The sequence below is a fragment of the Labrus mixtus genome, chromosome 20, assembly GCF_963584025.1.
Source record: "Labrus mixtus chromosome 20, fLabMix1.1, whole genome shotgun sequence".
NCBI classification, from domain to species: Eukaryota; Metazoa; Chordata; class Actinopteri; order Labriformes; family Labridae; genus Labrus; species Labrus mixtus.
In genome coordinates, this window is record NC_083631.1 from 1,221,683 (window position 1) to 1,237,489 (window position 15,807).

General features: G+C 39.1%; 1 protein-coding gene and 1 long non-coding RNA gene across 2 annotated transcripts in view; one reads left to right on the forward strand and one right to left on the reverse strand.

Annotated features, from left to right (window-relative positions):
* Nucleotides 1-3,026: 3,026 nt before the first annotated feature.
* LOC132995632 (primary amine oxidase, liver isozyme-like) lies at nucleotides 3,027-15,789 on the forward strand. Its single transcript, XM_061065702.1, has 5 exons — nucleotides 3,027-4,643; nucleotides 8,897-9,015; nucleotides 11,150-11,316; nucleotides 13,444-13,576; nucleotides 13,695-15,789. The coding sequence occupies exons 1-5, from the start codon at nucleotides 3,071-3,073 to the stop codon at nucleotides 13,977-13,979; spliced, it is 2,277 nt and encodes a 758-aa protein (XP_060921685.1). The 5' UTR covers nucleotides 3,027-3,070; the 3' UTR covers nucleotides 13,980-15,789.
* Nucleotides 8,279-15,807, reverse strand: part of LOC132995636 (uncharacterized) — a 169,882-nt gene continuing 162,353 nt past the window's right edge. Inside the window, exon 2 of the long non-coding RNA XR_009677039.1 lies at nucleotides 8,279-8,574. This is a non-coding gene — a long non-coding RNA (uncharacterized LOC132995636). The remainder of the gene's footprint in view (nucleotides 8,575-15,807) is intronic.

A 15,807-nucleotide genomic window follows, 5' to 3' on the forward strand; every position in this document is an offset into this window, starting at 1 on the left:
GACCTGGCTCGTGTACTTATGCAACAACATGTTGAAGGGAATGTTGGAGAGAATGTTTTCTGCTAACCTTATCTGAAAAAAACATCTCCCACTGGGCGGGCAGGAAGCACAGCGGGCTGTAATCAGGCCAATTATGTCCGACCTCCCCGTCTGTGTGACCTGACAGGACCTTGAAAAAAACAATAATGGGGGTCCTAACCATTGTTGCTCCTGCAACCTGTCCACCCAGCTCCACTGATGTCACAGGGTTCATTTGGGTGAGGGGGAAAGAGAGGTAATCTCAAATATGGAGCGGATAGTGGACACAAGTGAGGCTACACAACTTGAATTCTCTATCAAGTTTGTCCAGTTTAAAACTCAGGAGTACATTCAGAGAAGTCCACATCAGCAACATATTATGAGCATACCCTCTAATACTCCTCCTGGGTGCTTCATTCCATTCTTTAAATTTGGTCAACACATTAAAGGAAGAATGTGAGACTTTTTGATCCAGTAGATGTCGCCCTTGAGCACCAGCATGAAACCAAAACAAACTGCTGTTTGGCCACACCTCAGCCACTCTGAATCCTCCTCTCTCCTACAGCGTCACACATCCAACCCTTCTCCCCTCACGTTTGCACAACAGAGTTATCAAATTGGAATGCACCATAATTAAGCTGAGTGCAAGCAGCGGATAAAATTGGCCTTGTCTCGAGCTGCATTGTTGTGTTAGCAGGCTAATGGCAAATGGACTTGAGCTTATAGAGCGCTTTTCCAGTGTTCTGACTACTCAGAGCACTTTTACACCGCATGTCACACCTACACATTCACATAACGGAAGGTTAAAATCTGTTGTAGGCTTTTCTACTTGATTGCAAAGGAGGCATTTATAATATTGTTGTTGAGGCCTTCCATTGTTTATTGTTTGTGGTTTGTTTTTTGGCCTTTTTGCCATCAGTGATTGGACAGCTGTAGTAAAACAGGAAATGTGGGGAGGAGAGACCTGCATCAAAAGGCAAAGGCCAAGAATTGAACCAGCAGCTGATGCATTGAGGGCCGAAACCTTTGTATATTGGACGCCTGCTCTCTCAGCTGAAACCGGAACTCCCCATTATGTAATTCAATAATTGAGTAAGGGCTTTGAGGGTTAACGTGATTGTACTGTTTTTACATCAATCGACTCAATTGACATTAAAGTCTTCATATTAAGCTCGTAAAGTTTGCTTACTGTTTAATTTGTTTTTTTCCCTTCCCATTACTTTTTCACATATTTTGTGAATTGTTCCTTTTTTTATTCTTTAGTATTCAGTTAGTCTTTAGTGTTTCATTTTTTATTTTGTAGTTGTTTCTGAGTTTTTATTTTAATAGAAAATGTACAACAACATATGACATTTCAGAGATCAGTTAATACTTATATTACAGCAAAGTACAGGAAAAATCAAAGAAAATTATGAATAAAATAATAAAAGCAAACAGGGCTAAGTGGATTCAGCTGTTTTTTAAAGAATTTTATTTTCTATATACTTCAGGGATTTACAATAAAGTGCTTAATCGCTCATGAAAAAAGTCACTAAGGGTTGTACATTTACATTTATGGATAAAAAAAATTCTGAAAATAAATAATGTATTTAACAGAAGCTTTGTTCTGCCCTTCATTATAGTTCCAAAAACAATATCATCTCTGGAAAAGGGGGACAGAATTAAAGTTAAACCTTTGTCTGAGGAGTTCACCTCAAGGATAAAAGTTCTTTTGCATCTGCAGGTAGAGAATATTGTAAATATGTAATTAGTAAATTCTTAGGTGAACTAAACATATGAAGCTGCACAGATCACTTTGCTTGGTACAAAACCTTCTTTGAAAAGTTGTGTTCATCAACCATTAGTTTGTGGAAATCAAATCATCAACAGAAATCATCAAAAGGTCAAATGTTACCAGATTCATCTAATAAATGAATAGCAGAGCGTACATATTTCTCAAACCAGTCATTTAAAAAAAAATAAAGAGCTGTTTCTAAACTAAATTAATCTAATTCTATGTTGACCCCAGTGTTACTTGCCTTGTTTTACTTCCTGCCCTTGATGATTTACCTCCATTTGATTGCCCTCATCAGTTTCACCATGTGTCTTGTCTGTCACACCTGGTTTTGATTTCCCTTTGTGTAGTCAGCCTCTGTGTTCCTTCCGGTCTGGGTCAGTTCATTATGTCATACTTTCAAACTTCGCCTCATGTGTCCCCTGGTAAATCATGGTCTGTTGTGTTTTTCCCTGTCTTGGACTTTATTTTTTATCCTCCGTTATACTCCCTGTTTTACTAATAAGTCATTTGTTTTCTGAATGATTCACTTGTAGCTCCAGAGTTGATTTCTCTCCTGTTTGCTTGATTTTTGGTTGGAATTTTCATTGAAATTGTTTTATATTTGGACTTTTAGGGGAGTAAGCCTTGGCTTTCCCCTTTTTTGATGTTTGGTTAATCAATATATCTTGTCAGGTCTGCAATTGGGTCCACTTCTGTGGTCTATTTTAACAAAATGACAGAAACAGTCAAACACTTGAATTTGGTCTGTTTTATTTTGCAAAAAAAATGATTTGAGCATGGGCTGTGCTCAGTAACAGAAAGGAACTGAGCATATAATGTTGCCAGTGGCTTATCTTCCACTTTGAGTGTATTTTCCTTCAAAAATGTTTTTTTCAGACGTGAATATTTTGCTATTGACATTTTATCTGTTTTTATGTGCAACAAATCAGATAAGTATAATACCCCAAACACACAACTAGACCCAGCATAACCTCTGCAAAATAGGGGCCATGATTTCAGATAATAAGTCTAGCTGAAGTTTCATATCTGTTTAAATTGCGTGCGTAAGACGTTTAATGGCGTGCGTAAAACAGTCGCTTATGGACTGGATAAACGCACATAACTGTGTATTATGAGAGAGATTGAGAGGGTGGAGCTGGGACTTTCGGATCCTAACACAAAGGGGGTGGGAACGAATGGATTGAGGGGTGCGCCTCTTCTCTTCACAAATCATATGAGCGTTTGTTTCTTGCCCAGAGCTTAGTCCTCTCCTGCCTTTCCACAAGCCTGTGCGTAATGGTAGAGCAGAGAATGAACTCTCTTGTGAAATGGGCGCTTATCCTCTTCGTCCTGGTCTCCATCATTCTCAACATAGTTCTGATCGGGATCCACTCCAGCAGGGCGCCCAAATGTTCCGCTCAGCGTGTCCAGCCGCTGCGGGTCAAGCACGACGAGCGCAGCGTCGTGTTCGCTGACCTCACTCGGGAGGAGTACCTGCAGGTCCAACAGTACATGCTCAAGCAAAAAGAATTGGATATATCCACCAGCCAGCTCACTAAACCAGGGGAAAACTTCTTGTTTTTAATAGACTTATCTTTGCCAAAGAAAGGGGACGCGCTGGCATTCTTGGACGGTAAAGCTGCCAAGCCGGCCAGAGAGGCGACGGTGGTAGTCTTTCATGGTGCGCAAGGCTACATTAAGGAGTACGTAGTGGGACCTCTTCCAAACCCAACATACATCAATGATGTCACCAAAGAGAGGTACAAGATGGAGCTGCCTATCACTGCGCGCACCGTCACAATTGGAGAATACGCATTGCTTTTCAACTTTTTTGAGCAACATGTTTTCTCCAAACTTAAGAAGCTCATGAAAGAAAGCTTTGACGTAGGGGCAGACAAACAGTTGAATGCGTTTGAGCAGATGCCTCGTGGCGTCCAATCCGGGGACAGAAAGACCTGGCTTTCTTTCTTCAGAGATATGAGCGGCATGTACATCCACCCGGCTGGCTTCGAGGTACAGGTCAACCACGAGAGCCTAAACGCTTCCAACTGGAAAGTGGAGCGGCTGCTTTATAACGGCCAATACTTTGACACTGTAGAAGAACTAAAGCAGAAATATGAAGCTGGGTCTGTAAAGAAAATCGTTTACAAGGAGTCAGCTGACTATGGGTCACTGAAACCAAAGCACAAGCATCAGCAGGTCGGTCCGCAGCTGTTTACCGTGGATGGTAAACGCTACAGCATCAGCAACAACCACGTTGTGTATCTGGACTGGAGCTTTGCCTTTGGGCTGAGCTCACTTACAGGCGCGAGGGTTTTTGATGTGCGCTTCAGGGGTGAGAGGATCGTCTACGAACTGAGCGTGCAAGAGGCCATGTCTGTGTACGGTTCAGTGACTCCTGGGATGATGATGACGAAGTTTTTAGACACCAGCTTCGGGATAGGGCGCTTTGCCCACGAACTAACCCGTGGTGTGGACTGCCCCTACGACGCCACCTACATCGACACGTACCGCTATATCGATGTCCCAGCCCCGGTCAGATACCGTAATTCAATATGCGTCTTTGAACACAATATGGGCCAGCCCTTACGGAGGCACTTCGCTGACTTTTTCCACAACAACTACGGGGGGATGGTTAACAACGCCTTGGTGTTCAGGACAATCACAGCAATAGAGAACTATGACTACATGTGGGATTTTATCTTCTACCAGAGCGGATCAGTGGAAGCCAAGGTGCATGCCACCGGCTACATTTCTTCTTCTTACCTGATGGACGGTAGTCTGAAATATGGACACCAGGTGGCGGATAAGGTGCTTGGGAACATTCACACTCACTTTATAAACTTCAAGGTTGATCTGGATGTGATGGGTGAGTGACAGTATGGCATGTTAATCTGATATTTTATGCAGGACAGAGAGCGATGTGTGACTGGGTTTTGTAAAAAGAAAACGTAGTAGTCTTTTGTACTAATTGTATTCACAAACCAAGAGAACACTCCAAACAATTAGCCAAAACCGGGAAGTGATTATCAGTTAAAGATCCATTAATTGAAGAGAATAAATAGTGGCAAAAATTTTCAAAAATTAGTAATAGCATATTTCTGCTTAGTTAAATCCTGGATGTGTATATTATCATTCTTAGTTTTTATATTTTTAGGACTTATTACTAATAGTAATTCTATTCTATTCTATTCTATATAAAGGCAGCACATGTCAAGTTCCAAGTTAAGGAGGACAAAACACTAACAGTTCACTATAAAGGAGGGGAAATTGTGTTTTGTCCTCCTTAACTTGGAACTTGACATGTGCTGCCTTTTATACATTATTTAATACATAAAAAAGCCTTTGCTTAGGCAATATCTAATTCTCAGACTTTCAGTCCAAACCAAAGAACAGGAACACTGACACAATGACTGTGAAACACACAGAGCCAAGAGAAACTGGAGTTGGTGATTAGGGGCACCATTCGGGGGACAGACAGTAACACTATTAAAGCCAATGACAGACCCCTACAAAATATTAGAAAATTGGTTAATTTTTTAAAATATTGAATTATTTTTTATTTTTCATTAAGGGTCAGAAAACCCTAGCAGCGCCCTTGTCGCTGATTAACATTAGGTACAGTGACTGTTGGGGAGACAATAGTGTTAAGTCTGGCTTCATAGTTTAAAAATGAAATAAATGTAAACAGTAGATACAAATGCAACCCAGTCTCATGTCAAAATGTGTAATACCTACGTTGGTCCACAGCTCAAAACGTAGTAGTTTCACAATAATGGCTCTAAAATTGTGACATGCCTATGTTTCCTTTTGTCTACTCTTTTGTATAGGCATACCTCAGGTCACGTGACTGCCCAGTTTTCCCCTGGAGAAAAAAAAAACATAGCGGACATCCCTTCTATTTTCGGTGGAAAATGCAATATTTTAAGATAGTTTGAGGCTTAAGTGTCGTTTTGATAACCTTTCTGGCGACAAATGTACATTGTATCTTCATAATCTTCGTTCGGTTTATGTTTATGATCTTTAGTTTGTTCGTTTCTACAAAGATTCTTTCAGGTCTCGATAGAAAAACGTTGGACTGTTACGTTTTCTACTGTTGCTATGGTGGTTGCTATGGACGCTATCAACAACGAACCGGAAGGAAGTGGACGTTCGGTTCGTGGCTCTTAAAATTACATCAGACCCTAGACATCAAACTAAGCTCCTATGCAATAAATAATGATTTCTGTTACATTTTTATGGATGTCTTTCATTACAACCAAATTTAATAAAACGATTGGAACAGATCGATGCATATTAGCAACATTATAAACTATAACATGTAACAATACATAAAGACAATACTGTACAGTTTGTGTGATTTATATGATTTTATTTAACAAAATAATCCTGACGGATTAGATTAATACCAGAAAATGTAATCAATAAAATAAATGGCTGGCGATAAGAACTACAAACGGGCGCATGACACTGACATCACATAATGACGTATTGATTATCGTCACTTGTGAGCGACCTCTTTATTAGATCTTTCAGGGGGTATTTACTGATGTTTTCTAAGGTTGGTTGCAAAAACACATCTTAAATCTGTGTTAAACAAAGATCCCATTCCAGGAATCTAAGCAAAAAGCCATTCAAAAAGTCCATTATGCTATGGTCTGCCAGTGTGCTGCTGACATGCGCAATCGTGCAGTCATGCCCACTGTCGGTTTAAAGGCCGAGGGCGCGTTCACTATCGATTCAACGCCCCCCCCCCCTCTCCGTAGACTCAAATTTTAAATCCCTTTTTCATACACTTATGTTTGACCTAGAACCCCAACATTTTCACCAGTTGTTCGTGAGATTGTGAACTGTCACCAAAACAAAAATCAACTTCCTAGGTGTCTTCTAAGAGATTTTGTGAGCCCACAAGTCACTTAAGGCCCCACTTTCAATTTGCCAAACCTTTCACAATTGAAACACTTTTATCAAAACATCAAAAAAGGGTGTTAGAAAGTGTGAAAATGTTCCAAAAGACAGAGGGTCATTCTCCCCTATATGCTGTATGCTTTGTGAACAAGACTGATGTTAAAAACACCTTTTAAAGGTGCTTAAAAGAGCTAACTTGACCATTTGAGGCCTAGCAGAGACATGAAGCCTTTTGACCTGTTCAACCCTGTTGCTCTATGAAAGACATTAAACTGAATATTAAAACAATGCCTGATGACAAATTAGATTAACTCTTCTATAAGGAAAGAAGGATAAAAAAAAGTACTAGGATGAATTAATATGGACAAGAGTATAAGAGATTTTTACTTTTAGCCATTATTCTAAACCAAGAACTTAAGGCTGTCCTCCAAGCATATAGTTCCCCAGATTTCATGATATACTTACACCAAAACAAACAAACAAACAAACAAAATAAAAAAAATAAAAAAACATTTTATGTACTGGGCTTTGAAACCTCTATGAAAGTATGACTGCAAGACCCCTTGCCTATGAAATGAGAATATTTAAGTTTTTGGCTTAGAGCTGAACGACATACATCGTTGGAAAGGTCTCATCCTGGAGAGTAACATATGTGAAGATGAGGTTATAACATGACCCCTGTTTTGAAATAATGACCTTTGAACCTTGAACCAAGGGCATGTTTGAAGGCTTATACCTCAGTAACAAAAGGGGCTACAGACATGGGAATAACTGTTTTAGAGAGGTCTTGGAACAAAGTACCATGTGAGGGTAGGGTCAGCTCACTAAAACAACAGGGGGAGCTGCTATATATGGTTAAAATACATTTTAACAAATGTATCAATTATTTTTTAAATATCTGATAACATAAATGTGTTAACCATCCAATTAAACTCCCCTGTGTACCCTCAATTAAATATATATTACTTCTTAGGTAAGGGAAACACTGAGATTTGTCTAAAAGACTACAATTCCTCAGAGTCAAGTCATACAGCTTGATACTGAATGGCGCCATAATTGTAGTCTTTTCCGTTTCCAAAAAAAGGTTGTAACTAAGATTATAAAAGGCTTACAAAAGATATATTCACTGAATATGTCACGGATCTCGTGTGGCCGAAGTATTTATTGCCTAGTACATATATGATCTATGTTAAAATAAAGTACATGTATCTGTTAATTTCGGATATTTTGACTGTTATTCTAGAAACGGGAAACGGGTAGTTATGTCTGGCGTTGTGCACAGAGGGAACATAATTAGGGTTGTAAAAAATGTATATCTACCCACTATATCAAATATTTACTAAAGCCAAATGGGTTTTGTAAAATAATCTAGACTATGTATATTGTAAAAAAGTGGTCAAATCAAACCTGTTTTAAAGATAGTATTAATCTGTCAGGATTATTTTGTTAAATAAAATCATATAAATCACACACAAACTGTACAGTATTGTCTTTATGTATTGTTACATGTTATAGTTTATAATGTTGCTAATATGCATCGATCTGTTCCAATCGTTTTATTAAATTTGGTTGTAATGAAAGACATCCATAAAAATGTAACAGAAATCATTATTTATTGCATAGGAGCTTAGTTTGATGTCTAGGGTCTGATGTAACCCGTTTTAAGAGCCGCGAACCGAACGTCCACTTCCTTCCGGTTCGTTGTTGATAGCGTCCATAGCTATCACCATAGCAACAGTAGAAAACGTAACAGCCCAACGTTTTTCTATCGAGACCTGAAAGAATCTTTGTAGAAACGAACAAACTAAAGATCATAAACATAAACCGAACGAAGATTATGAAGATACAATATACATTTGTCGCCAGAAAGGTTATCAAAACGACACTTAAGCCTCAAACTATCTTAAAATATTGCATTTTCCACCGAAAATAGAAGGGATGTCCGCCATGTTTTTCTTTTCGCCAGGGGAAAACTGGGCAGTCACGTGACCTGAGGTATGCCTATACAAAAGAGTAGACAAAAGGAAACGTAGACATGTCACAATTTTAGAGCCCTTAGTGTGAAACTACTACGTTTTGAGCTGTGGACCAACGTAGGTATTACACATTTTGACATGAGACTGGGTTGTACAAATGCCCAGTCCACAAGAGTTTTATGAAACTACAACAAAAAACATGTTTTAACAAAAACATTTTGTATATATTTTTTCTCAGGTCTTAAGAATGTTTTCCAGACCAAAGATATGGAATATGTCAACATGTCTCTTCCATGGATGCCTGATCACTACGCTATGGTCCCTCAGCTTGTGGAGAAACAACTGAAAACAGAAAAGGTCAGCTTTTGTTCTTTGTTTCAAATATTGAATGTTTTACTTTCAAAAGGTAGTACACTTGTTTAAGTACAGTTTAAGGTTTGTAGCGGTTGCACATAGTGACAAACCCACAAAGATTTAAACTCAGCTCTGTGGTTCCCCTCAGCCTTTTCAGTTGTGTTTTTGTGTAAAGGTCAGGAAACTATCTCACGAGAACCCTTTTCACACATACGGAAATCTCCTGAAAAATGCTGGAGATTTCGCTACCCGGAGGTTCTTTAGGCTATGTGTGAACGCAAACAGCCGCATTTTTCGCGCAGACTTTACCTGGAGTTTATCCGGCCAGACCCCTAGTATTTTAGTGAGTTGATGTCTCAACGCAGCAGCATATACTCTGGAGATTTCAACTCCGCCAATAGAAAGAGAATGACGCTTATATGTGAATGCCTAAAGTGTCTGCACGCGACCACTACGATCTCTGTGCTCTAATTAAACGTCTGCATTCTGTTTTCTGTTCGTCAGTATGTTGTTCTCCTCTCTGTAGTGGATGTTGTCATTCCATTAGACTACACATAGCATTGATATAAAGACAAATATTCTCATTATAACGTCGTGTAGCGGACTCTGTTGCTTCGGCCGCTACTTCCGCGTTGTTTATTTACATCACGTCTTACGTCGGGAAATCCCCCGACCCCCCTCCCCTCTGACAGGAAAAGTCCCCCGCTGTGAGGAGCATATGTGAACGGCTAGTTCGGGAGAATCTCCGGAGAAGTCCTCCTTTAATCTAGATATTATCCGGAGTGCATATGTGAAAACGGCTTAACTTATTTCTAACAGCAGGAGGCAACATTGTTCTAGCTTTGATTAACAGTTAACTTGAACCCACAAACATGCAGACGTGAAAAACACTCTAGTTCCTGAGTGTTCATGTGAGGCTGGCTCCAAAAGCCCTAGAAGTCACATACACACCCCATGTTTAAATGACCATTTAAGAGCAATAAAAATGTTATTGCCTTGTAAAAAAAAACTAAAAAAAAACAATTTTGGTCTGAATAGATAACCTCTTTATATATGCATACTATGGGGCAGTAGGCAGGCAGTGACAGGTAAACAAAGGCTGGGAACTGGGGCACATGAATACTAAGAGCAGAAAAGCTGAGACCTGGTGAATACTGTGAAACAATAACAAATGCTGATAAAAATAATAATACAAGGCATTATCATAGTAAATGTGCAGGATGCCAAAAAGTCATGGGCAACCTTATGTATGGCCAAAAGCACTCACTGTGTATGCTGCATGTGTAAATGGGCAAGTGTTACTGTCAAGTTTTTTACAGGCTGTTCACTTGCTCCAAAGTAGCCAAATTATCAATTGATAGTGCTTTAGTAAAAATCCAAGTTCCTTAAAAATAAAAAAATAAAAACTCAACAGGTCATCAACATCGTAGCCTGGTAATATACGACTAAATCCATATGTAGATAAGTCTAGAAGTTGTCAGTTCAACTTTGATGTCTAAGTTCTGTTCCCAACTGGTTCAGACTGAAATCATTTTCACCATTCAAAATGTTTTTGAGTGGTAAAAATTATGATGTACCGGAAGAGTGATAGGCTAGAAAGCCAGTCCCAACATCCTATTCATGAAAATATAAAAACATATGAAAATAAAAATAAACCTAACCTGGTGTAGAAACAGTTAATAAATGCACCAATTACCCTAATTAATCACTGATTTGTCAGTTTATGTGTCATTTTTAAGGCTGTTCCTAACTTATGAGTCAGAGGCAAACATATAGGTAAGGACTTGCTTCTATTTCTAACAGAATATGTCTGTAAGTTTAACGGTAAGCTGTTACGCTGAGGAGAGCGTTTGTAATTTCTCAGGAGCTCCTTGCCTTCCTCAGCAAAGTCCAAGGCAACAAAAAAGATGTGGTCAAGGTGTAAGGTGGAACCTAAAACAAATCAACCACAGACCCCAACATGCTCCTTCTGAAGAAGAAGAGAGAAAATAAACTTTTGTCATGATTAAGAGACCTTTACTTTTTATTCACAAAATTAAGAACTTTGACATATATGCTGCATTACTCTGTGACTAATTGTGATTTCAGATGCTTAAAAAAAACAGTTTGACAAACATCTTCTGATATACCTTGACAGGAAGCTGCTCTGCGTTATAACACCAAGACTCCACGCTACCTCCACATTGCCAGCAACCAGACCAATCGATGGGGTCACAATCGCTCCTACAGGCTGCAGGTGTTCAGCTTCACCGGGGACCACCTCCCAGAGAGCCAGGCAGAAGAGAAGTCCATGTCCTGGGCCAGGTAAGATTGTCACAAAGTTTAAAAAACAACAACCTCACTTTCATATACTGTTGGTCAATGATTGAAAAACAAAATACATGTATCTCATATTACCTCATGAAGGTTCAGTTAACACTCTGGGTTAATCCTTTGAGAAATCAGTCTAGTGAAAATCACAGTCAATACTTGTTTGGACTCAAAAGGGAAAATCAAAAGGGAGGATGGGGATGAGCGTTAAGACACACCAATATATTTGTGCTGTTACCATCAGCCGCAACTGTTACAGTCAATGCAACAAGAACACATAAACTGATTACCAAGTTTAGCAAGGTTATTTAGTCTTGAACGACAAACGTAGAAGCAGCAATCACGCTTTTGCAGAAATGTAATTTGAAGTAGAGCCTCCTGTAGGCCACAACCTAGGTGGACCAGAGTAGTATCAATCTGAACCAGTCCTAAGGACGGGGAGGATGGGCAATGTCTCATGAGTGGTTTGATGATAAGAGCTGGCACCACATATGTCACCTGCCTCCGGATCAGTCAAAAGACAAATGTAAGTGCAGTACAGAGGGCAAACGCTATGCATATTTCTAACACAATACTGTATGTAGAATTTACATACTCAGTACTAAAATGTTGATATTTGGACCCAAACTGATCAACATCACTACTTGATATCTATATACATAGGTTTTCAGCAAAAAATAAGTGGTCTGGGGTTTTAGTGACTCTTTAAAGGGATAGTTCACCCGTTTAAACATGAATCTGTTTTGACATTGGGTCATACATGTAGTAGAAATGTGAAATACATTTCGAAGTTGGTGCCTTCTTGAACGAGAAAAGTCAGAAAGTGTCTTTTTGGCTCGTGGATGAAAGACACCAACTCCAAGAATGCACAGCACCGCAAGCCACTCCCACTGAAGCCAGGGTCCCGGTCCTCTATTTACAGACATATTTACTACAACACATACGGCCGTTTCCTCAACTGATTCAGAGATTTCTTCCAGAAGGAATTGGCATCTTGGAAATTCCTGGCAGAAAACAGACTCTATATCTGTGTTCATAGGCAAACAGTGAGAGCACTAATACCACCAATTCGCCCCAGCTCGAGCCGGCCCCGGCTCCTTGTCCTCACAGCTGCCGACAGGCAAGTCTCCTGCCTCGGCTGCTGCAGCAGGGAACCTGCCTGTCGGCAGCAGCCGCCTCGCCACTATATCATGGCTCATAGAGATAGCCACGAACATCCGATTGGAGCACAAGACCTTCAAAATCCCCTTCATCCATATCAGTTTGAAGTTGAAACATATTTTTTTTTAGCCATTGTCGGTTCTTATGGGCTTTCTCCATAGAGCCTGTTAGCATAGCTTCCTAGCAATATGGCGGACGTTAAGTTTTGATTCTGTGAGTGAGGTCCCACCCACTGATCTGTGATAGGTCTGTATCTTCAGTGGTCGAAAATATATATAAAACTAGCATTGTAGTTTCACCCTGCTAACCACAGCAGCTGCCGATGATGCAAAATGGCGATTTTTGCCTCATCGGAGACTCCTTTTGCAGACAAGAAATACAAAGATTTCCCATCTCAGGGGAAAATGAGGGCGGGATGCACGACCATTCAAAAATACTACCAGGTTTCTAATGATACAAAGCTTAATTCAAATGGGTGAAGTATCCCTTTAAGTACATCACATTTCATGCAGGACACCACTGTATCTTCACAGTGACTGCCCCTGTTATGATGTAGCCTTTATGTAGTGACATGGGTGATAAGGGTTTGGGAGGTCAGGGTTTTGAATGGCCGTTTGGAACATCAACTCTCATGCAGGACAAGGAACTCATAAAAATAACTTAATTAAAGCCTTTTCATCAATTGTAGTTATCGTATATCCATACATACATTGCTTTAGTAGCCATTTAGGGACAGAGTGTTATAGTGAATTCCAGAAATGTTTGCATTATACCTTGACTTTTACCTAATAATTATACGAGCTGGGGCTTTGTTCATTCATCAATTGCAGTGTTCTTATCTGGTGTCTTGTCTTGTCTGTTTGCATTTCCTACGAGACACAACAAAGCCTAAGAAGCTGAGAGATGGCTCTGCAGGTCATCCATTGACTTCTCTCCATATACTCTTCTGTCTGTCCCCAGATATAAGGTTGCCATCACCAAGCACAAGGATTTAGAACGGACCAGCTCTAGTTTGTACAGTCAAAATAACATGTGGACTCCAGCTGTGGACTTCAGCAAGTACATTGAAGACAATGAAAACATTGAAAACGAGGTGTGTGAAAGTTTCATCTGCATGTAGAATAATCGATAATACTAACATGTTTGTAAACTTGACATCCAATCACTTTGCTGATGTGATTTACATGATGTGTATTAAAATGTGCTTGCAGGATCTGGTTGCCTGGGTGACCACCGGTTTTCTCCACATCCCCCATGCAGAGGACATCCCCAACACACTCACAGTGGGCAACGGGGGAGGGGTCATTCTGCGGCCACACAACTACTTTGATGAGGATCCTTCCATCCACTCTGCTGATGGGGTGTACATTGAACCAGGCACTGAAGACAGCTGTGAAAACAACAGGATGGCCTGCCTTGCTCAAGAGGCATGCAGTCCTGTTCTGGAACCCTTCACCTACCATGGCTTCGAAGGAGTCATGAAGTTTGAGGATTAGGTCTGATCTACTGTGCTGCAAGGTAATAACTGCAGAACACTGAAATGCAGCAATGTGTTTATTCACTTATTCCTCTTTCACAACAAATAAAGAGGGAGTAGATGAAGATATTGTTTCTAAAAACTCTGACACAATCTTTATTAGTGGTGTTGATGAAAATGAAATACTTGACATCATGAATAAATTTAAAAACAAAAAGTCCACTGATTGCTCTAATATTGATATGTCGCTTGTTAAAAACATTATTGAATGTATTGTTAAGCCATTGACACATATCTGCAATCAATCCCTCCAAACAGGTATATTTCCCAACAAAATGAAAACAGCAAAAGTCATTCCTATCTACAAAAATGGAGATAGACATACATTTTCCAATTATAGACCAATCTCTCTGCTTTCCCAGTTCTCAAAAATTTTAGAAACAAAGACTCGACAATTTCATTGAAAAACACAACTTATTGAGCGACCATCAATATGGATTTAGAACAAACAGGTCCACTTCCATGGCAGTGATAGAACTGGCAGAAGAGATATCTTCTGCAATTGACAATAAGGAATATAGTGTGGGGGTATTTATAGATTTAAAAAAAGCATTTGACACAATTGATCATGAATTATTATTGAAAAAACTAGAGAGATATTGTGTTAGAGGAACAGCACATGCATGGTTAAAAAGTTACCTCAACAATAGATATCAGTATGTTCAAATAAAAAAATGTAGATTCAGATATGTTGAAAGTTACCTGCGGGGTTCCACAAGGTTCGGTGCTAGGCCCCAAACTGTTTATACTGTACATAAATGATATCTGTCGAGTGTCTAAATTGTTAAAATTTGTTTTGTTTGCTGATGACACTAATTTGTATTGCTCCGTGAATAGCTTGGACCAGCTGCTCAAGACAGTGGAAAGAGAAATGAACATTAAGAAAAGAACATTAAGAAATGGTTTGACATCAACAAAGTTGTCACTGAATGTAAGTAAAACAAAGTTCATAGTATTTGGTAATAGGCAAATCAAAAAGCAAGTAAAAATGATGATTGATGATGTTGAGATAGAAAGAGTGTATGAGAATAAATTTCTGGGGGTGATAATTGTGTTGGAAACCACACATTAATAATGTAAAAACAAAAATGTCTAAAACCATTGCAATATTATGTAAAACTAAAGAATTCCTGAATCAAAACTCACTGTATATATTGTATTGTGCACTCCTGGTTCCATACATTACCTACTGCGTGGAGGTATGGGGAAACACATACAAAACCAACATTAATCCCATTTCCATGCCACAGAAAAAAGCTATAAGAATTGTAAATAGATCTGATTATTACAAACCAACTAACGCACTATTTATTAACATACACGCTTTGAAATTCAGCGATCTAGTAGATCTAAAAACTGCCCAGATAATGTACAAGGCATAAAATCATTTGCTTCCCAACCGTATTCAGAGGTTTTTTGAAACTAGAGAGAGCCGGTATGAACTAAGGGGAATAGGTGTGTATAAAAAACCAAAGGTAAGGACAAACATAAAGAACAGGTGTATTTCGGTAAAAGGGGTTAACTTGTGGAATACTTATGCCATGGAATTAAAAATGTGTAGTTCACTTTCCAGATTTCAATTTTTGTTTAGAAAAATGGTGTTTAACAAATATAAAAGGTTGGTTTGATTATTTTTTTTGAGTGTGACTTCTGTTTTGTTTTTTGTTTGTTTCATTTGTTTTGTTTTGAAATAAATTCTTGGAACAAATTTTGTTCTGATATGTTTTGTTTTTTGTAACCACACTAGTAGTGTCTTAAATAATGAGATTTGTAACAAGGGTAGGTGT

Bases quoted from the DNA above. Each gene is read 5' to 3' on its own strand.
- LOC132995632 (XM_061065702.1), top strand. From the start codon at position 3,071: ATGGTAGAGCAGAGAATGAACTCTCTTGTGAAATGGGCGCTTATCCTC. The intron at 9,016-11,149 runs GTCAGCTTTTGT...ATACCTTGACAG, and splicing joins AACAACTGAAAACAGAAAAG to GAAGCTGCTCTGCGTTATAA. The intron at 11,317-13,443 runs GTAAGATTGTCA...GTCTGTCCCCAG, and splicing joins AAGTCCATGTCCTGGGCCAG to ATATAAGGTTGCCATCACCA.